Raw genomic sequence first — 22633 nt, 5'->3', positions numbered from 1 at the left:
AGGAAGCCAAATACATCCTATTCCTTTAAAGAATTTTAAGCTACACAATTGTAATCGCTTTCAACTAACCTACCACATGCAATTTTCCTACTTATTAAATGTTTCATATCTAAATTAACATGCATATTTAGATGTGCAAAAGTTTATTCTCCTTAACGCCAGTTATGTGGATTTTGACCTTCTGAATTCTCCTCCTTTTTCAAGGGTTCAAAATTGGGTCAAATTTTGGGAATAAGTGTTGACTTAGCAACCAACAATGCAATAGCACATAGATTCAATCGAGAAGAGTACATGACATGGGTCATACTCACCTCAATTTTTAAACAAAATGGTTGCACAAAGATCCAAACATATTTAATTTGCAAAGGAAAGCAAGGAAATAGATAGGATGGAAGGGCCTACACAAGATGAAGTAGTGCTTCACAAAAGGCTACTTGATAGTGTAGATCATCATTGGTTTATGGGTAGCTTTGCCTAATGACTATGGATATTAAGAATGGTCTTTTTAACATTCAAGAGCTAGAGAGCTAGAATAAGCACCAATATGCCATAGAGGATCCACACCATGAAACAAGTATAGCACTTCAGTCACGGACCCAAAGCAAAAGCAAAACCCACACATGATGCTCAATCACTGCCACAAAACTAGAGAAACCCATAATACAAAGATTATTCAAATTACTAAGGTCCCAATGCATACATATCTAGATGTTATATATTTGGATTTAGACTTGGATTAACAAGTTCTAAGATTATTATTTGAGGTTTTGTGTATTAATAAAAGCAAACCTTTAGAGTCTTCTATGAAAAATGCAAAGTGTTTCTATGATTATTACATATACCTTAAGATCTTTCACTTCCCTTTGAAATTTGCGTGCAAGAATTTGATTATCAAAAGGTACGGTCACATGTTACCCTCAAGTTTAAATATCTATTTCTTACCCAAAATTGTCTCATTTTTTTTCACCAAAACTTTAGCACAACATTTAAATTATGGTAGTGTGCCCATGTTAAAAGAAAGAGAACTTCTAATCTATTGTTACTAGTAAACGTTTTTTCTTTCATGGATAAGTTAATTTGAAAAATGATTTCGGAGAACATAGAAACATATGACACCACAAAAGGTGCACACTAGAAAAATGATGCAATAAAAAGGCTCCCTTGAATATTTTCCCTATCCCCAATATTCATTCTAACTTTTACATTCTGCCCCCATGTGAAGGGCATACATAGATCAAGTCACCTCTTGCATTATTTGACAATACACCTCTAAAGATTGTTGCACATTACTCAAGATATTTTGTATATGTTACTCAACATTATACAAAAAGCAACATACTATCAATCTGCGTATACTCCAAAAAACATATTTCAACTTCTATTTCCTTGGCTATGTAAAGACTTGATGGCTGGAATACTTGCACATATTTGTTTTAAGTCTATGCACACAAATAATGCAAACCCAAGCACCAACAAAGAGAAACAAATGTACTTTCTTTTAATATGTTTAACTGCATCTAAGCATCTTTGCTAGTTTTATATAAATGAGTTTGGAGGCTCGCATTTAGATGGTTCTTTGTTTAATTTGTAGTTGTAGATGGCAAAACTTAGGGTTTCATGGACTCTATGGAAAATGAAGTTTGCTTGTAGCTTCTTTGTATGGGAAAATGTCTCATAAAGAACAGGCACAGCCATGGACTGCATTGTATGTTTACCTACTTATATCTTACAGGATGCATTTTGAAACAACAGAAGCACGTGTTCAAAGTGACTTCTCTAAAAAATTTAATACATTTCTTGTCTTATACACACCACTAAGCATGTCCTCGTTGTTAAACTTTGTAAACCTCCTGCAGGCATAAAATGCATGCCCTCACGAAAGAATATCAAAGATCTCATGTAGCACAACCCTTCGTTTCAAACAATCGTGTGACGGTCACTTCATGATGTGCCTACCTGCCTACATCAAGAAATACTATTCATCGCCGTTTACAAATACCAAGCATCAATCTATGGGTATAAAAGATATCTGCACAAAACTCTAGGGAGGACTTGGTCAAAATAATGAGCTGTGAAGACAACATGACCTGATTTAAATCATTCCTAATCTGTCAATCACTAGTTCACTTTTATGTAAGAAATATAGCCCAGATAGACCAAAATGCCCAAATTATAAGCAGCTCCCTTACACAAATATTAATGCCAATAACAACTCAATTGTGAGTTTTATTTATTCCTATCATAATATGTAACATACGTCATCTTGGACCCTCCCGTCGCTGTTCTTTGGTCGTAATGGGCTCATTTATCTTTTATTGTCTATAATGCAATTTGATAATAAGCACATCCCTCTTGAAGTATTACTAACAAATTGGCCTTTCTCTTTAATCCTATAACCTAACAAGACCGATAATGGTACGACCACCTTGTTTGACTCACACAGAGGATCAACAGCTCCAAAACCATTTAGTCTTGGACATGAATAATCAGAGATTGCCGTGAAGAGAACTGAAAAGATTATACCGCGTGCGATGAAACGTTAAGGGAAGGTATTTCGCATTGCTCTTCCTAACTGAAAAACATTCGGTCGACCACATCCAATGGCAAAGCATAGGCTGGGTCAATTGGCTTTAGTCCTTCATACTCCAATAAAGATAACCCTGTGAACACAAAGTTAATTTATTCAGGAGCTATAGAATTGCATACACAGTTTTGTAGCCCTACAGTAAATCCTATGGTTTTTTCGCACTCATTTCGAATTTGATACCATTATTACACAAAAGGTTCTCAATTTAAAAAAATGATTACAATCAAAGGAAGAAACCTTTAAAAATTGTGCAGTTCTAACCTGCAACCTTAAATCTACTTTGGACTGCGTAGAGAAAACTACCTGCTACCCCAAAAAATGTATGAAATACATCCACCGTATCATCTGGTCTGTCTGATATACCGCCATTCTCCTTGTCCTGTCATTTTTTAAAAGTAAATGCCTCATTTCATAAAACACAGACAAAACACAGTAAAAAGATATTTACTTCTGATTTAAAGCATTGCTCTTCATATTCAAGCAATCAAGATAAGAAAAGGCTGGTCTGTACGAAAACATAGAAAGCTTAATGTTCACCTGACAGTCAAGAATAAAGTTCTTGAGTTTGTCTTTGTCTATCCAGTGGACACGGTCTATTATCACCAGGCTCGACAGCACCCACCATGAGTAGCATACCTGTAAAAGGTGTATCATTGCGTTATTCATACACATGAATCTTTTAAAGCCATTTACAAAGCAGCAGAAATATGTACGATTCCAGTTAGCATTTTTTCCTCACATCAGGTATCTTCTCAGGTCGCCCATTTAGACCTCCCGATTGCACCTGCCGCTCACAAAGCCACCACCCCAACAGGTCCTTATCTACATGATGAAGGGCACCTAAAATGGCAAGGGCACCAACACAACAGAAAACTGCAGTGTGTGTCATCAGTTTGTGGCATACAACCAGAAACATGAAATTTATTTTTGGTAGTGTTAGTGGATGCATCAGAGTCTCCAGTAAATATGGCATAGATGTCCCAGAAATTTTATAATTTTCACAGATTGATGCCCACAAATAGTTTTGAAGGGAATCAAGACGAGAACACCAAGTTAAAAAAGGGGTGGGAAATTAGCTCACTTTGCATAGCGTGTGATTCTGCCCCAGGTGTACAACCAAATCCACCATCAAAGTTTTTACAATTGGCCACAAAATCAGTAGCTTTCTTTAGATCTATCATATCCAACCGTTTTAAGATTGCAAGGCAGCAGATTGCACAATAGGAGAACCTGCAAACAAGCTTCATTTTGTCAGAATAGAGCCAAATCCTATAAAACTTCAACTGATACACAATTTGCCAAATCAGCTTTGTGAAAATCGGAACAGACATGTTGAGATTGCAAGCACACCTTGTATCAATCTCTCCCCACTCATCACCAGCAAATGATCCATCTTCTTGCTGCAATCCCGCAATGTCTAGGTGACTTATGAAAGGTGACACCATGTTCAAATAGGTATCCGGAAGTTGATACGTTTGAGTATATTTTCATGCCGTCTGCCAGAAAATATACAAACATGCACCCATATGAAGGTGTATGAATAGAAAATGTTTGTCTGTGTAGGCCATCTTCTGGTGGTTCTAGTGATGCCCTATAGGCCATGGTATGTGCCTTGTAGGCATAAGTGTAGGCACTTATAGTGTTAGTGCCTTTTAGGCCACATAGGACACTTAGTCCTATGTGACACCTAGTGTTGGGGTAAAGGCTCTATGGCCACCCAAGTACAGTTAAGTACACTTAGTACTTTATTTGTTTAGTACACTAAGTACACCGTACTTAGTGTTGTAACCTTATCCTTTTCATATAAAAGCTTTACTGTGTACTAGGGGAGGTACACACATATGTTTTATCCCCACACCTCTTGTTGCCTATTCTGTGTGTGTGTGTGTGTGCTCTCACACTCTCCCTATCAAAACTGGTATCAGAGCCAATTCGTGAGTGTACCCAAACGTGGGTCTTACCTGCAGCTGTGTGCACCTGCAGTCAAGGAGCACCGCCAGCCATTGCTTGAATCTGCTCCGTCGATAGCTTCTGGTAGCGCTTCGCAGCCTGCTCAGCCTTGACGTCTTCTGCTGCTAGCGCTACGCTAGCAGCTTCTTGAGCTCTTGCGCCAACCAGGGCCAACGGGCCTCTTGCGCCAACCAGGGCCAACGGGCCACCAGCAGCCCTTCAAAGCCTTCAGCTGCTAGCGCTGTGCTAGCAGCCCTTTGAGGCCTTGCGTCGCCACGGCCAAAGGCCACGCGGCGCCAGCCAGGGCCAAAGGCCACCGACGCCAGCGGCCAAAGGCTACGCGACGCTAGCTAGGGCCAAAGGCCACCGACGCCAGCGGCCAGAAGGCCACCGACGCCAGCAACCAACAGGCCACCAGCGACCAGCTCCGCCAGCCAGCGACCCCAACGGGCCACCAGCTGACACCGGCGCCAGCGACCAACGGGTCACTTTCCAACGGCGCCAGCTAGCGAAACTTCACCAGCCAGCTACCTCATCGCGCCACCAGCAGCCACCGACGGCCAGAGGCTAACTATCAGCCAGCGAAACCATCGGTGTCAGCCCGGGTCTCGTGTTAGAGCCATACGTGGCCACAGGTTCAGGTCGTGCAATCAAAGGGCTTTTGCAGCCACAGCCAAGCATTGGCTTCTTACACACTTATTTGCATATATTCTCCTCATTGGAGTTGATTTGTGCATTTTTTATTACTTCTGGGACAGTGGCAGATGCATATGAATTGGGGCTTTTGACATTGTTATGCATATCAGTGCTGTTGGAAGCAACAAAATGCCTAATAGTTGTCAGTGAAACAGTTATGCACACAAAATTCTGTATTTTTTGCCTCCAGTCAAGGGGCTTTTGCCCAATTTCCGTTCTAAACTGTTGTATACAGTTTTAGAAGTGTCTGGAAGCTTCAAATTGACATTTTTGAACAGTCAAACAGTCAAATACTGATTCTGTACTTTCTGGTACAGTCGGGGACTGTCCTGTGTCAACAGTTTTGAATGAATTCAGTCACGGTACAGAGGTACAGAGTACAAAGTACACTGCTGTTTTTCACTGTGTATGCAGGGCAGATGCTTCTGTAAATTCAGAATCTTGCTGGTTGTACAATGGTGCATTAAATGATGCAAACAGAGTTGCTGTTCAGAAACTGCAGCAAGCAGTAAACAGTGATAAATCTCTGTTTAAGTGGGAGATACAGTGCAAGTGCAGTTCCTGTTTGTTCCGCTGCAGGAATTGGATCTTTGAGTACAGTTCAAGTGCATGTGTGCACTTGGTTTGCAGGAAGTCAGGCACCTAAGTGTGGGTTATATTATAATGGCTTCATCCTCGGAATCCTCTCTTCTCAATATTAAAAAGTTACAGGGTGCTGCTAACTACCCAATGTGGAAAAAGATGGTCCTGAATGTTCTAATTCTCAGGCAGTTTCATGCTCCTATTATACACAAAGGTGTGAAGCCCACTGGCACATCTGATGATGCTTGGGCACTAGCTGATCTGTCAGCAAAGTCCATAATTGAATTGTCACTCCATGAGAGTATTGTTTGGAATGTGGATGGTGAAAAGACAGCCTGGGGTGTGTGGAAAAAGCTACAGGACACATATGAGCAGCAAAGTGCAGCCACAAAGATATATTGGTTGCGCAAGTTCTTCAATCTGAAGATGAAGGAAGGGACCTCCATGGATGCACATCTCAATGAGTTTAACTCTATTGTTACTCAGCTTGCGAATCAGAAGTACGTGGTGGATGAGGAAACAAAGGGTATGGCACTCTTAATCTCTCTTCCTGAGAGTTGGTATACGTTCATCACAGCTGTGACAAATGCAAACGTCTTCATAAGTTTTGCAGATATCACAGGGCTGATTTTGCAAGAAGAGCAAAAGCTGAAAGCTCAAGATGCAATAAAGCCTAATAATGCCTTAAATACAAGAGGGAGAAGTCAGCAAGAGGCAAATCCCAGGAAAAGGGAAAAGGCAGGAGCAAGTCCCGCTCCAACAAAGATGTTGAGTGCTACTACTGTGGCAAAAAGGGACATACCAAAAAGCAGTGCTTTAAACTGAAAAATGATAAGAGAGACAAGGCCAAGGACACTGATGCGTCAGATGCAAAGGCAATTGTACCAGTAAGCAAGGGCAAGAGCAGTGTGAAGATTGAAGAGCTTCATTCTACACACGGTTATGACAGTGAGGGAGAGGTTCTATTTCTCTCTATTTTGGATGCTCATGCTCTCCATGCAGGCGAATTTGCAGACATGCACTCTTGGATCATTGACTCAGGTGCCTCATTCCATGTTACACCTTACAGAGAATTGTTTGTCAGGTATGCAGCAGGCAACAATGGAGTCGTTTTTCTAGGGGATAATCATGCATGCAGTATTATTGGTATTGGAGATGTCAGGCTTGTATTTGCTGATGGTACTCAGCTTATGCTTCACAATGTTAGGCATGTACCCGAAGTCAAGAAAAATCTGATTTCTACTGGCATGTTGGATGACGAAGGTTTTGTGACCAGCTTTGGTCATGGTTTCTGGAAGGTCACCAAAGGTGCCCTGGTTGTTGCCAGAGGCTCTAAGGTTGACACAATGTATACTCTTCATGCTAAAGAATGTAATCATGCTGATATTCATGCCACCGAGCTGCCGAATATTTCTATGTGGCATAGCCGGATGGGACATATGAGCATAAGTGGAATGGAGCAATTGGCTCACCTTGGCTACTTACCGTCTCTTAAATTTTCTGATTTAAAGTTTTGTGAGCACTGCATATATGGTAGACAGTTACAGTGTCCTCATAAAAGGAGATTAGGACATAAAGAGGCTCAACTTGAGCTTGTGCATACAGATGTGTGTGAGATGCCTAATCCTTCACTTGGAGGTGCACGGTACTTTGTCACATTTATAGATGATTCCACAAGGAAGGTGTGGTTGTATCCTCTTCGATTGAAGAGTGATGTCTTTCCAATGTTCCAGAAATGGCTTGCTATGGTTGAGAACCAAACAGGCAGAACACTGAAGGCTTTGCGGTCAGATAACGGTGGGGAGTATATGTCTAATGCATTCAATGCATTTTGTGATGCTAAAGGTATTAAAAGAGAACTCACTGCCCCCTACAATCCAGTGCAAAATGGCACTGCAGAGCGTATGAATAGAACCATACAGGAAAAGTCTCGCTCTATGATGTCACATGCTGCTTTACCTCATGGATTTTGGGCTGAAGCTGTAAAAACAGCAGTACATCTCATCAATAGGTCACCAAATAAAAGACTAGATGGCAGAGTGCCAGAAGAGCTTTGGACAGGAAAACCTCCTTCCTACAAGCACTTGAGGGTCTTTGGCTGCACTGCGTACGTGCACATACGCAGAGAAAATCGCAGCAAGCTTGATCCTAAGTCTCTTAAATGCATTTTTCTTGGATATGGTGACAGTGGTGAGATGGGTTACCGCCTATGGGATCCTGTGAATAAGAAGCTAATACGCAGTAATGATGTCTTATTTAATGAGTCATGTATGTTTAAGGCAGCAGATAAGCCTTCTGATGCTTCAGAAGTTGACATTTATGACTCGGGACATCCTGTACAGTTCAGGCAGGCTGCAAATCAGCCACAACAGCAGCGTAATCAGCCGATGCCTGATGCTGCAGCAGTTCCAAATGGACAGCCCGCAGTGGCGGAAGATGTACTACGGGACATGCCACCTTTGGAAGACCTCCCAGGCATAATTCTGCAGCCTGATCTACTAGAACAGCAACCTGTTTTAGGTGAGCAGCAAGTTGGACAGCAAGACCAATGGGTCCGAAGGTCCACCAGACAAATGAAACCGCCAGACAGATTTGTTCCAGGAGCAGATTTTATTATGCTTACAGATTGTGGAGAACCTTCCTGTTACAAGGAAGCCGTGCAAATGCATGACAAAAGGCTATGGGAACTAGCCATGAAGTCTGAAATGGACAGTCTCCATAAAAATGGTACTTGGGAATTGGTGCAGTTGCCTAAGGGCATGAAAGTACTGCCATGCAAGTGGGTGTATAGATTGAAAGTTACACCTGGAGCTAAGCCAAGGTATAAAGCCAGGTTGGTTGCCAAGGGCTTTAAGCAGGAGTATGGTGTTGATTTTGATGAAATCTTTTCTCCAGTGGTTAAGATGACCACACTCAGGATTGTACTTGCTCTGGTTGCATGTGAGAATTTGGAATTATGCCAAATGGATGTGAAGACAGCCTTTCTTCATGGTGATCTTCATGAGGAGATCTACGTGCAGCAACCAGAAGGATTTGCAGTCAAGAACAAGGAGTCACTTGTATGCAAGCTTAAAAAGAGCCTTTACGGGCTGAAACAGGCACCAAGGGAATGGTATAAGAAATTTGATACCTTCATGAAGTCTCAAGGTTTCAGGAGAAGTGATGACGATCACTGCTTATATACCAAAAGGGCTGCCAATGGCAGCTTAATCATTCTCATTTTATATGTGGATGACATGCTTATTACTGGTACAGCTCGTAAGGAGCTTGATGAACTTAAGAAAAGACTGCATGAGGCCTTTGATATGAAGGACCTTGGTGATGCAAATCACATACTGGGAATGCGGATACGGAGAGACAGGGGACAGCGTTTGTTGTATTTGTCTCAGACCGAATATATTGGCAAAGTATTACACAGGTTTCATATGGAGGATGGGAAAACTCTTAGTTCTCCATTGCCTCCGTATGTGAAACTCAGTGCAATGGACAGCCCACACTCAGATGCTGAGAGGGCTGAAATGTCCAAGATTCCGTATGCTTCAGCTTGTGGCAGTCTCATGTATGCCATGGTTGCTACCAGACCTGATATTGCTTTTGCAGTGGGAGTGGTTAGCAGGTATATGGCAAATCCAGGCAAGAAGCATTGGAATGCAGTGAAAGGTATCATGAGATACCTGAAGGGCACACAGAAGTTGTGCATATGCTTTGGCAAGCGAGATGCAAAGGTGCATGGTTATGTGGATTCAGATTTTGCTGGTCATCCCGATAACCGGAAGTCTACTACCGGTTATGTTTATACATTTACTGGAGGTGCAGTGTCATGGATGTCAAGGATGCAGCAGTGCATAGCCTTGTCTACTACGGAAGCTGAATATATTGCAGCCACAGAGGCATGCAAAGAGGCCTTATGGTTATCTCGGCTAGTGGAAGATTTGGGCATTACAGGTGATATCCCATTGTTGCATTGTGACAGTCAGAGTGCTATTCAGTTGGCACACAATCCTGTCTTTCATGCAAAGACAAAGCACATTGATGTAAAGTATCACTTCATCAGGGAGGTGATAGATGATAAGCTGATTCAGCTTGTCAAGATTCACACAGATGATAATCCAGCAGATCTGTTGACAAAAGGCTTGCCTGCAGAGCGCTTTGCACACTGCAGACAGTTGATGGGTATAGGTTGAGCCTCATTTATATTTACTTGAGGGCATATTGCCTTTAAGTGGGAGGTTGTTGGGGTAAAGGCTCTATGGCCACCCAAGTACAGTTAAGTACACTTAGTACTTTATTTGTTTAGTACACTAAGTACACCGTACTTAGTGTTGTAACCTTATCCTTTTCATATAAAAGCTTTACTGTGTACTAGGGGAGGTACACACATATGTTTTATCCCCACACCTCTTGTTGCCTATTCTGTGTGTGTGTGTGTGTGCTCTCACACTCTCCCTATCAAACCTAGGACACTTAGTCCTAGGTCTAGGTACAAGTACTTTGTACTTGTATGTTTTTGATCTATCTAAGACTTGGACATGACGGCTGTTCTATTACGACTTTTGCTACCTACACTCTCTCTCTTCTCTACGATCCTACAGTGGTATTAGAGCAGGTTTTGCTCTTGTCTTCCAGCTCTCCTCAGCCCCCGAGTCCTCCATTGCTCATTGGGAGTCTGCTGCCCTGCTGGTTGACACATCTCCAGCTGCTGCAGCTTTTTCGAGGTCTCCTTCAGCAACCATGGCCATCAATCGCCATTTTTTGTGCTGCAGATCCAGGCGTCCAGCTTCACCTGTTTCGTACTGTATACAGTACCTGTGCCGTACAGCCCGTACGTGAGCAGACGTACAGATCCTGCACACGTACATCGCCATACCTGCGCGTGGGAACGTATCTGCATTCCGTACATCTGCGTCGCCGTACATCTACGTCGTACTTGCTCCGTACACTTCGATCCGTACGCGTGCCACCGTACAGCCACGTGTGAAGACCCGCCTACAACTGCGTGAAGACCTGCCGTACAACGTTGGAGACGACTTGTGCTTCCGTACACCAGGCTTCCGTACAACAGAAGCCCTGCGCCACACGTGCAATCACTTTGTGCCTACATCATCTTCCGTACAATCTGCAGTATTTTGTACCGGTGTTCCGTACAGTTTTGCACGTGCGAAACTGTCTTTAGGTTCCGTACCTGTTTTGGCATTGGCTGTGAACCAGTGTTTGGGATTTTGCAAGAACATTGGAGTTTTGGGATTTAATCTGCAATTTCCTGTTTAGATTGCAGTACATTGGGTTAGATTGCAGGACATTGAGTCACATTTGCAAGACATTGGGTCAGATTGCAATAAATTGGGTCACATTTGCAAAATCTCAGCAAAATTTGGGGCTTTTCTGCATTTGCCCTCTTTTTGGCCTATTTGCCCTCAATAAATTTGGGGCTTTTGCCAAATTTGCTGTTTTCTGCAGTGAACATTGCCTGTCACAGTCACATTTGGGTCAGATCTGCGTTTGCCCTTTGATTTGGGTCTGAAATTTGCAGATATTTGCTGTCATTTTTGGGACAGCCAGCTTTTTGCAGTGATAGCCTTGAGGCTTTTGGGTTTTCAGGTCTTTTTCAGGGTATCACATTTGCTATGGCTGGGAACAATCAAGATTTATTTGGAGTTCTTCGTGAAGATGATAAGTTGGATGGCACCAACTATCCGATGTGGTCTTATCTCATGAAACATATTCTTGTTGCAAAGCATTTGTGGAATATTGTTTCTGGGGCTGATCTGAGGCTAGCCAATGCTACAGTGGTTGCCTCTACTGCTGGTCCTTCTGTAGGGGGTACTCCTCCTGATGCCTCTTCCTCTAGCACTCCTGCTGCTGCTCTTCCAACTCAAGAACAATCAAGATGGGATGCAAGAGATGCAAATGCACATTCATGCATTGCTTTATCATGCAAGAGAATCATTATTCCACACATCCGATCTTGCAGGACAGCAAAGGATGCTTGGGATAAATTGGCTTCTCTCTATCAGATTCGCAATGAAGCTCGTGTTGCATATTTGAGAAGGCAATTACAGGAAGTCAATATGAATGAAGGTGAGTCAATGGATGCATACTTGACAAAGGTCAAGGACCTCATGGAACAGCTTGCCAACATTGATGAGGTGGTGCCAAATTCACAGCTTGTCAGTACCACATTGAATGGACTGCCAGATACATATCAAGGGTTTGCTACAACCCTTCGATTAGTGGCCATGGGTAATCTAGACCACTATTCTTCTGATTAGCTAGTTACTTTGCTTTTGCAGGAAGAGCAAAGTAGAGCTAACAGACAAGCCATTATTCCTGATCATGCATCTGCTTCACAGCAGACAGGAAGAGGCAAGGCTTCCAAGCCTATGGGCAAGCCAAAATCTGCGCATAGCAGCTGCAATTCCTCCCATGCATCTAAAAATACAGCAGATAAGGCAAAGAAGAAAAGATGCAACTATTGTCGCAAGCCTGGACATGACATTTCAGAATGCAGGAAGGCGCAGGATTGACAGTTAATGCCTCACATGCTATTGAATCCCATGAGCCAGCAGATGCTTCACATGCACATGCTCTCCAGGATGATTGGGCAAGGGCTGTCCATTGCTCATTTGATCCCTCCAAAGCTGATACACTCTTTACTGCTAATGATGCTCAATCCTGGTACTTTGATAGTGGTGCTTCCAAGCATGTCACATCTTGCAGACAGTTGTTTCATTCTCTAGCTGATGCACCTCGAGGGGGGACTGTTACATGTGCTAATAATGCTTCATATGCTGTAAAAGGAGTTGGAGATGTGCAGCTCACATCCATTTCCAGCCATCCTGTCACTCTGACAAATGTTCTTTTTGTGCCTGGCATTGAAGTCAACTTGATTTCAATTTCAGCAATTGCTACTTCAGGTTTCAGAGTAATTTTTGATGGCTACAGATGTCTAGTTTATGATCTTCGTGATGATAATGCCACAGTTCTCACTGGCACTTTGCAAAAGGGGCTTTATCACCTTGATCATCATTCAGCTGCACTTTCTATTGAAGCATTGGCTATTTCAGATTCACAGCTTGCTGAAAGTCATCTTTGGCATGAGAGAATGGGCCATCTCAATTATAGAGCTTTTGCAAAGCTACATTCACAACAGATGGCAACTCATATACCTCAAACTCACACAGTTTCCAAACATGTGTGTGAGAGTTGTCCAAAACTCTCACAAAGGAAATTGCAGCTAGTACACAGTGATGTCTGTGGCCCAATGAGGACAAATGCCACCGGGGGGTATAAGTATTTCATGACTCTCATTGATGATTTCACAAGATATTGCTAGGTATATCCTTTAAAGGCCAAATCTGAAGTTTTCTTATGCTTTCAAAGATGGCTGAATATTTGCCCTCAATAAATTTGGGGCTTTTGCCAAATTTGCTGTTTTTTGCAGTGAACATTGCCTGTCACAGTCACATTTGGGTCAGATCTGCATTTGCCCTTTGATTTGGGTCTGAAATTTGCAGATATTTGCTGTCATTTTTGGAACAGCCAGCTTTTTGCAGTGATAGCCTTGAGGCTTTTGGGTTTTCAGGTCTTTTTCAGGGTATCACATTTGCTATGGCTGGGAACAATCAAGATTTATTTGGAGTTCTTCGTGAAGATGATAAGTTGGATGGCACCAACTATCCGATGTGGTCTTATCTCATGAAACATATTCTTGTTGCAAAGCATTTGTGGAATATTGTTTCTGGGGCTGATCTGAGGCCAGCCAATGCTACAGTGGTTGCCTCTACTGCTGGTCCTTCTGTAAGGGGTACACCTCCTGATGTTTCTTCCTCTAGCACTCTTGCTGCTTCTCTTCCAATTCAAGAACAATCAAGATGGGATGCAAGAGATGCAAATGCACATTCATGCATTGCTTTATCATGCAAGAGAATCATTATTCCACACATCCGGTCTTGCAGGACAGCAAAGGATGCTTGGGATAAATTGGCTTCTCTCTATCAGATTCACAATGAAGCTCGTGTTGCATATTTGAGAAGGCAATTACAAGAAGTCAGTATGAATGAAGGTGACTCTATGAATGCATACCTAACAAAGGTCAAGGACCTCATGGAACAACTTGCCAACATTGATGAGGTGGTGCCAAATTCACAGCTTGTCAGTACCACATTGAATGGACTGCCAGATACATATCAAGGGTTTGCTACAACCCTTCGATTAGTGGCCATGGGTAATCTAGACCACTATTCTTTTGATCAGCTAGTTACTTTGCTTTTGCAGGAAGACCAAGTAGAGCTAACAGATAAGCCATTATTCCTGATCATGCATTTGCTTCACAACGGACAGGAAGAGGCAAGGCTTCCAAGCCTATGGGCAAGCCAAAATCTGCGCATAGCAGCTGCAATTCCTCCCATGCATCTAAAAATACAGCAGATAAGGCAAAGAAGAAAAGATGCAACTATTGTCGTAAACTTGGGCATGACATTTCAGAATGCAGGAAGCGCATTGCTTCAGAGAAAAAGAAAGCAGGATTGACAGTTAATGCCTCTCATGCTATTGAATCCCATGAGCCAGAAGATGCTTCACATGCACTTGCTCTTCAGGATGATTGGGCATGGGCTGTCCATTGCTCATTTGATCCCTCCAAAGCTGATGCACTCTTTACTGCTAATGATGCTCAGTCCTGGTACTTTGATAGTGGTGCTTCCAAGCATGTCACATCTTGCAGACAGTTGTTCCATTCTTTAGCTGATGAATAATGCTTCATATGCTGTAAAAGGAGTTGGAGATGTGCAGCTCACATCCATTTCGAGCCATCCTGTCACTCTGACAAATGTTCTTTTTGTGCCTGGCATTGAAGTCAACTTGATTTCAATTTCAGCAATTGCTACTTCAGGTTTCAGAGTAATTTTTGATGGCTACAGATGTCTAGTTTATGATCTTCGTGATGATAATGCCATAGTTCTCACTGGCACTTTGCAAAAGGGGCTTTATCACCTTGACCATCATTCATCTGCACTTTCTATTGAAGCATTGGCTATTTCAGATTCACAGCTTACTGAAAGTCATCTTTGGCATGAGAGAATGGGCCATCTCAATTATAGAGCTTTTGCAAAGCTACATTCACAACAGATGGCAACTCATATACCTCAAACTCACACAATTTCCAAATATGTGTGTGAGGGTTGTCTTTTGGGTAAGATGCATCGATTTCCTTTTCAAAAGAGTTGTCCAAAACTCTCACAAAGGAAATTGCAGCTAGTACACAGTGATGTCTGTGGCCCAATGAGGACAAATGCCACCGGGGGGTATAAGTATTTCATGACTCTCATTGATGATTTCACAAGATATTGCTGGGTATATCCTTTAAAGGCCAAATTTGAAGTTTTCTTATGCTTTCAGAAATGGCTGAATATGGTTGAGAATGAATCAGGATGCAAGCTTGTCACCCTCAACACAGATAGGGGGGGAGAGTATATGTCAAAGGAGTTTGATGCATTTCTGTCTTCACGGGGCATTATTCACTCATGCACTACTCCTTACACCCCTCAGCAAAATCCTGTTTCTGAAAGGAAAAACAGGTCCACAATGGAGATGGCCACATGCATGCTTAAGGCCAAGTCTTTGCCCAATAAATTTTGGCTTGATGCAGTAATGTGTGCCAACTATGTGCTGAATAGATCGCCTACACGGGCATTGAATACTATTATATCTTATGAAGCATGGAAAGGCAGGAAGCCTTCACTTTCACACATGAGAGTTTTTGGGTCTCTTGCATATGTTCAGGTACCGGCTCAGCTGAGACATAAGCTTGATGACAAGGCAATCAAATGCATATTTATTGGTTACAGCCAGGAGAGCAGAGGGTATTGGTTATATCAACCAAATACTGGGAAGATTATTGTCAGTAGAGATGTGATCTTTGCTGAACATTCAGCTTCTCCTCTTGTGGACTGCAAAGCAAAGCCAGATGTTGACATGTTTGATGCCTTTGAATCTTGGTTACCTCTGCCATCATCAGAAGAGGATTTTGACCAGCAACATGAGCCTCCTGCAGGCCCTCCACTAAGCAATAATCAGCCACAACCTCATGCTAATTTGCAGGTTTCTCTTCCGGCACAAAGTGATCCCACTACTCATGATGCAGTCATTGAAGAAAGAGCTGTCAATAGACAGCAACGGCAAGTTCCCAGATGGCTTCTTGATACATTGAGGGACAGCAAACAAGATCAGCCTTTTGCTGCCCGCACAAGATCAGGGAATGGACAGCATGGTTACTTTCTTGAGTTTGCACTCCTTGCTACAGCTTGGAATGAAGAGCCTCTGTGCCATAAAGATGCTTTTGACAGCAAAGAGTGGATGGATGCAATGAAAGCTGAGTTACAATCTATTGCCAAAAATGACACATGGGAATTAGTAGATCTCCCACCTGGCAAGCATGCCATTGGAATGCGGTGGGTCTACAAATTAAAAAGGAAATCTGATGGCAGTATAGATCGATACAAAGCCCATCTTGTTGCAAAAGGGTATGCCCAACAACAAGGCATTGACTTTGAGGAGACATTTGCTCCCACATCCAGGATTACTACCATTCGATGTGTCATTGCCATTGCAGCCCATCATCATTGGCAAGTGCACCAACTTGACATCAAGACCGCTTTTCTTCATGGGGATCTGAAGGAAGAAGTCTATGTCACACAACCTCCTGGCTTTGAGGTTGTTAATTCTGAAAATAAGGTATGCCGGCTTAGAAAAGCCTTTTATGGTTTGAAGCAGGCACCTAGGGCATGGTATGCCAAAATTCATGCACACTTACTATCCCTTGGTTTTCAGAATAGTCCCACAGAACCCACTCTTTATGTCCGTGGGAGTAGATCTGATTTTTTAGTGCTGATTTTATATGTGGATGATATGCTCCTCACGGGCCCGGATACTCAGCAAATTGCAGCTTTCAAAGCTCATTTGCAGCAAATTTTTGACATGTCAGACATGGGACGGCTCCATTATTATTTGGGCATTCAGTTTGCTCATGTTGAGGGGGGTATCATGACGTCTCAGTCCAAGTATATTGGACAGCTCCTTGATCGTTTTCAGTTTGAGGATTGCAAGCCAATTTCTACTCCAGTGGACCTTGGCTTCAAATTCTCAGCTCATGATGGGAGCCCACCATGTGATATCACTCTTTATCAGCAGGCTCTTGGATGCCTTATTTATTTATGTCACACCAAACCTGACTTGCAGTATGCAGTATCTCAGCTCAGCAGATTCATGCACATGCCCAGTTCACAGCATTGGCAGGCAGTGAAGAGAGTCTTCAGATATCTCAGAGGCACTCAGGATTTAGCCCTCTTCTATGGTGATCAGGGTTCACTTACCATGCATGCTTACACAAATAGTGACTAGGCAGGATGTTCCGACACCAGAGTGTCACATATTGGCAATTGTTTTTTTCTTGGCAATTCATGTATCTCTTGGCTCAACAAGAAGCAACCAACAGTTGCCACGTCTAGCTGTGATGTTGAGTACAGGGCAGCTTTCACCGCTACAGTAGAGTGTGTTTGGCTTCGACAGTTACTTACAGATCTTGGTAAGACATCCTCCACTATTGTCTACACTGACAGCCAGAGTGCTTTGGCCATTGCGCGTAACCCAATGTTTCATGTGCATACCAAGCATATTGAAGTTCACTATCATTATGTTCGGGAGCGGTTGTCAGCAGGAGACACAGAGTTGTCCTATCTTCCCACAGAGGACAACATTGCAGATATGTTTACAAAGGCACTTCCTCGTCCCAAGTTCGAAGTCTTCCGGCAGGCTTTACACTTGGTTCCCTTTGTTACATGATCTGACATTCCTTGTACATTCATAGGTGGCTACATTCTTTTGGATGAACATGTGCCACCATGACCAGAAACTACCAAGTATTCTGAGACGTTTCCAGAGTACTTCAGCTCATCCCATGGAGGGGGGTTTGTAGGCCATCTTCTGGTGGTTCTAGTGATGCCCTATAGGCCATGGTATGTGCCTTGTAGGCATAAGTGTAGGCACTTATAGTGTTAGTGCCTTTTAGGCCACACAGGACACTTAGTCCTATGTGACACCTAGGACACTTAGTCCTAGGTCTAGGTACAAGTACTTTGTACTTGTATGTTTTTTATCTATCTAAGACTTGGACGTGACGGCTGTTCTATTATGACTTTTGCTACCTGCGCTCTCTCTCTCTTCTCTACGATCCTATAGTCTGTAGTGTCTGCATACACGCATGTATGCATGCACACACGCGCGTGCGCACACATGCACACTCAGAATAAATACAGGAAGCCATATCGTAGACACATGTGCATGCATGCACACAGATGTGCACACGCGCACACACACAAATATAAAATACAAAAGGTCTTAGATCTGTAGAACATAAGTCTAGGTCTATGCAACAGAATTCCAACATTTTAAACAAACGTTTCAAAGAGGGCCTCTAAGAGCGTCTCAATTCTCCAAACAAAAGAATATGTTAAGCCTGATTCATAGAAGGGATCCAAATCTGGGTTGGACTTCTCATCACAATATTTCACTGGGAAAAGGGGAGGAATCACCTCATCTAGCGAAAGAAACCTACTGATACCGTCAGCCCAGAATCTATCCACATGTAACATTTCTGTAGAACCAGGAGTCAAAAGACGTCCCAAGTGAATGTCCTCAGAATAAGAAATGTAAGGACCTCAACCATTTCTGCAAAGGCTCACAAGTGTCCTAATAAAACCTTTCACAGTAAGAACTTCAAGAGTGTCATAAAAGATCCTCAATAAGCAAATCATTTTTTTAATTTAATAATTTAAGGTCACAGTATAAGCCCCAATACGTGAAGGAAACTTGAGTTCATGCAACAGCTTTATGTCCTCTGCCTTCATTCAATTAAGACCATATGCTGGAAAGATCGGCATCATCCTTATATGCATCCTTTGAGTTTTTGAAATACTCCTCTCATCATCCCATCAAAGATAAAAAGAAACCACTTAATATCGGTATAGACCATGAGAAGTCCGAAAAGTAGTCTTGTAGGCATCCATTAGTGCGATCCAAACATAATGATATCCACTCTTAAGGTCTTGCAACTAAAAATGTTGGCTCCTCTCATACTGTCCAAAATCTCGTCCATATGTGGAACAAGGAACCTATTCTTAATTGTCACCTTGTCCGATGCCTTGTAGTCAAGGTGGTGAGAGGCATGCTGTACGAGGCACATAAGGTACAAGACTCTAAAGACTTTTACATTTTAGAGGTGTAGAAGGTTTTTTTGTTTTATTTATCCCAAGAGAGGGATGGGGGGGTCGGTCCAACGCCTTGTCATCAAAGTGGTAAGAGGTGTGCCGTGCGAGGTGCATAACGTACAAGACTTTAGAGACTTTTAAATTTTAGAGGCATTACTATAATTTTATATTTTATTCATCGCTAGACTTAAAAGTTATCATAGATTCACAAGACATGTATATGTACTCATAGGCTTTTTCTTTTTCTTACTACATATATTATACTATTCAGATTCCATAGGACATCTTGGAGTCCTGAGTATGATAATACACTTTCATTTCATTTCATCTCTACTGTGACCAGCGATGTTTGGCAGGTTTCGTTCATGAGGCACTCAGACTCCGCGAGAGGGTACTTCGAGCACGGAGGCAGGAGCAGATTTCTTCCTTGGCTGATCCCTCTCACAGTTCTATCACGGACTTTTTCCAGCCAGATCACATGGACACACACGGGACGAGGCCTCGAGTGACCCGGAGCCTGTGACCCGACAGCTCAAACAGAGGGTTGATACACAGATCACACTTGGGGACATCCCCTCCATGTTTAGAGTGTAGGATCGATAAGCAAAGAGAGAGAGAGAGTGCAAGTAGCAAAAGACTCACACGATAGTTCAACCGTCACGTCAAACTTAGAAGATGAATAAATCTAAGTACAAGGTACTTGTACCTAGACCTAGGACTAAGTTTCCTAGGTGTCACATAGGACTAAGTGTCCTAGGTGTCACATAGGACTAAGTGTCCTATGTGGCCTAAAAAGCACTAACACTACAAGTGCCTACACTTATGCCTACAAGGCACATACCATGGTTACTTACAGATCTTGGTATTTGCCAGACATCCTCCACTATTGTCTACACTGACAGCCAGAGTGCTTTGGCCATTGCGTGTAATCCAGTGTTTCATGCGCGTACCAAGCATACTGAAGTTCACTATCATTATGTTCGGGAGCAATTGTCAGCAGGAAACATAGAGTTGTCCTATCTTCCCACAAAGGACAACATAGCAAATCTGTTTACAAAGGCACTTCCTCGTCCCAAGTTCGAAGTCTTCCGACAGGCTTACACTTGGTTCCCTTTGTTACATGATCTGACATCCCTTGTATATTCATAGGTGCCTATATCCTTATGGATGAACATGTGCCACCATGACCAGAAACTACCAGGTATTCTGAGACGTTCTGGGAACTTGCCTTTGCTGTCTATTGACAGCTCTTTCTTCAATGACTGCATCATGAGTAGTGGGATCACTTTGTGCCGGAAGAGAAACCTGCAAATTAGCATGAGGTTGTGGCTGATTATTACTTAGTGGAGGGCCTGCAGGAGGCTCATGTTGCTGGTCAAAATCCTCTTCTGATGATGGCAGAGGTAACCAAGATTCAAAGGCATCAAACATGTCAACATCTGGCTTTGCTTTGCAGTCCACAAGAGGAGAAGCTGAATGTTCAGCAAAGATCACATCTCTACTAACAATAATCTTCCCAGCATTTGGTTGATATAACCGATACCCTCTGCTCTCCTGGCTGTAACCAATAAATATGCATTTGATTGCCTTGTCATCAAGCTTATGTCTCAGCTGAGCCGGTACCTGAACATATGCAAGAGACCCAAAAACTCTCATGTGTGAAAGTGAAGGCTTCCTGCCTTTCCATGCTTCATAAGGTATAATAGTATTCAATGCCCGTGTAGGCGATCTATTCAGCACATAGTTGGCACACATTACTGCATACGAGGACTAGAGAAGATTCGGCTTTTTGGACCAGATCAAAGAAAGGTAAGGGTAAGGACTCTGGCCAAAATTTATTGGGCAAAGACTTGGCCTTAAGCATGCATCTGGCCATCTCCATTGTGGACCTGTTTTTCCTTTCAAAAACAGGATTTTGCTGAGGGGTGTAAGGAGTAGTGCATGAGTGAATAATGCCCCATGAAGACAGAAATGCATCAAACTCCTTTGACATATACTCTCCCCCCCTATCTGTGTTGAGGGTGACAAGCTTGCATCCTGATTCATTCTCAACCATATTCAGCCATCTCTGAAAGCATAAGAAAACTTCAGATTTGGCCTTTAAAGGATATACCCAGCAATATCTTGTGAAATCATCAATGAGAGTCATGAAATACTTATACCCCGGTGGCATTTGTCCTCATTGGGCCACAGACATCACTGTGTACTAGCTGCAATTTCCTTTGTGAGAGTTTTGGACAACTCTTTTGAAAAGGAAATCGATGCATCTTACCCAAAAGACAACCCTCACACACATGTTTGGAAACTGTGTGAGTTTGAGGTATATGAGTTGCCATCTGTTGTGAATGTAGCTTTGCAAAAGCTCTATAATTGAGATGGCCCATTCTCTCATGCCAAAGATGACTTTCAGCAAGCTGTGAATCTGAAATAGCCAATGCTTCAATAGAAAGTGCAGCTGAATGATGATCAAGGTGATAAAGCCCCTTTTGCAAAGTGCCAGTGAGAACTATGGCATTATCATCACGAAGATCATAAACTAGACATCTATAGCCATCAAAAATTACTCTGAAACCTGAAGTAGCAATTGCTGAAATTGAAATCAAGTTGACTTCAATGCCAGGCACAAAAAGAACATTTGTCAGAGTGACAGGATGGCTCGAAATGGATGTGAGCTGCACATCTCCAACTCCTTTTACAGCATATGAAGCATTATTAGCACATGTAACAGTCCCCCCTCGAGGTGCATCAGCTAAAGAATGGAACAACTGTCTGCAAGATGTGACATGCTTGGAAGCACCACTATCAAAGTACCAGGACTGAGCATCATTAGCAGTAAAGAGTGCATCAGCTTTGGAGGGATTAAATGAGCAATGGACAGCCCATGCCCAATCATCCTGAAGAGCAAGTGCATGTGAAGCATCTTCTGGCTCATGGGATTCAATAGCATGAGAGGCATTAACTGTCAATCCTGCTTTCTTTTTCTCTGAAGCAATGCGCTTCCTGCATTTTGAAATGTCATGCCCAAGCTTACGACAATAGTTGCATCTTTTCTTCTTTGCGTTATCTGCTGTATTTTTAGATGCATGGGAGGAATTGCAGCTGCTATGCGCAGATTTTGGCTTGCCCATAGGCTTGGAAGCCTTGCCTCTTTCTATCTGTTGTGAAGCAAATGCATGATCAGGAATAATGGCTTGTCTGTTAGCTCTACTTTGGTCTTCCTGCAAAAGCAAAGTAACTAGCTGATCAAAAGAATAGTGGTCTAGATTACCCATGGCCACTAATCGAAGGGTTGTAGCAAACCCTTGATATGTATCTGGCAATCCGTTCAATGTGGTACTGACAAGCTGTGAATTTGGCACCACCTCATCAATGTTGGCAAGTTGTTCCATGAGGTCCTTGACCTTTGTTAGGTATGCATCCATAGAGTCACCTTCATTCATACTGACTTCTTGTAATTGCCTTCTCAAATATGCAACACGAGCTTCATTGCGAATCTGATAGAGAGAAGCCAATTTATCCCAAGCATCCTTTGATGTCTTGCAAGACCGGATGTGTG

General features: G+C 42.7%; 1 protein-coding gene across 3 annotated transcripts in view; it reads right to left on the bottom strand.

Moving 5' to 3' along the window:
- Positions 1-2152: 2152 nt before the first annotated feature.
- Positions 2153-22633, bottom strand: part of LOC147897213 (geranylgeranyl transferase type-2 subunit beta 1-like) — an 81606-nt gene continuing 61125 nt past the window's right edge. For 2 of the 3 annotated variants that reach the window (XM_087381438.1, XM_087381439.1), the window contains exons 4-9: positions 3938-4004; positions 3669-3817; positions 3327-3460; positions 3125-3223; positions 2891-2966; positions 2153-2660 (exon numbers count right to left, since the gene is read on the bottom strand). In XM_087381438.1, coding sequence (XP_087237564.1) covers positions 2569-2660; positions 2891-2966; positions 3125-3223; positions 3327-3460; positions 3669-3817; positions 3938-4004 — 617 coding nt within the window. In that variant the 3' untranslated portion in view covers positions 2153-2568. The remainder of the gene's footprint in view (positions 2661-2890; positions 2967-3124; positions 3224-3326; positions 3461-3668; positions 3818-3937; positions 4005-22633) is intronic. The other variant, XM_087381440.1, reaches the window with a different exon arrangement.

This window comes from Dipteris shenzhenensis, chromosome 11, assembly GCF_047967505.1.
Source record: "Dipteris shenzhenensis isolate YYH24624 ecotype China chromosome 11, Dip_SZ_1.0, whole genome shotgun sequence".
Lineage (NCBI taxonomy): Eukaryota > Viridiplantae > Streptophyta > Polypodiopsida > Gleicheniales > Dipteridaceae > Dipteris > Dipteris shenzhenensis.
The sequence above is the reverse complement of the archived record's forward strand: the minus strand, read 5'-3'. Positions and strand labels throughout refer to the sequence as shown.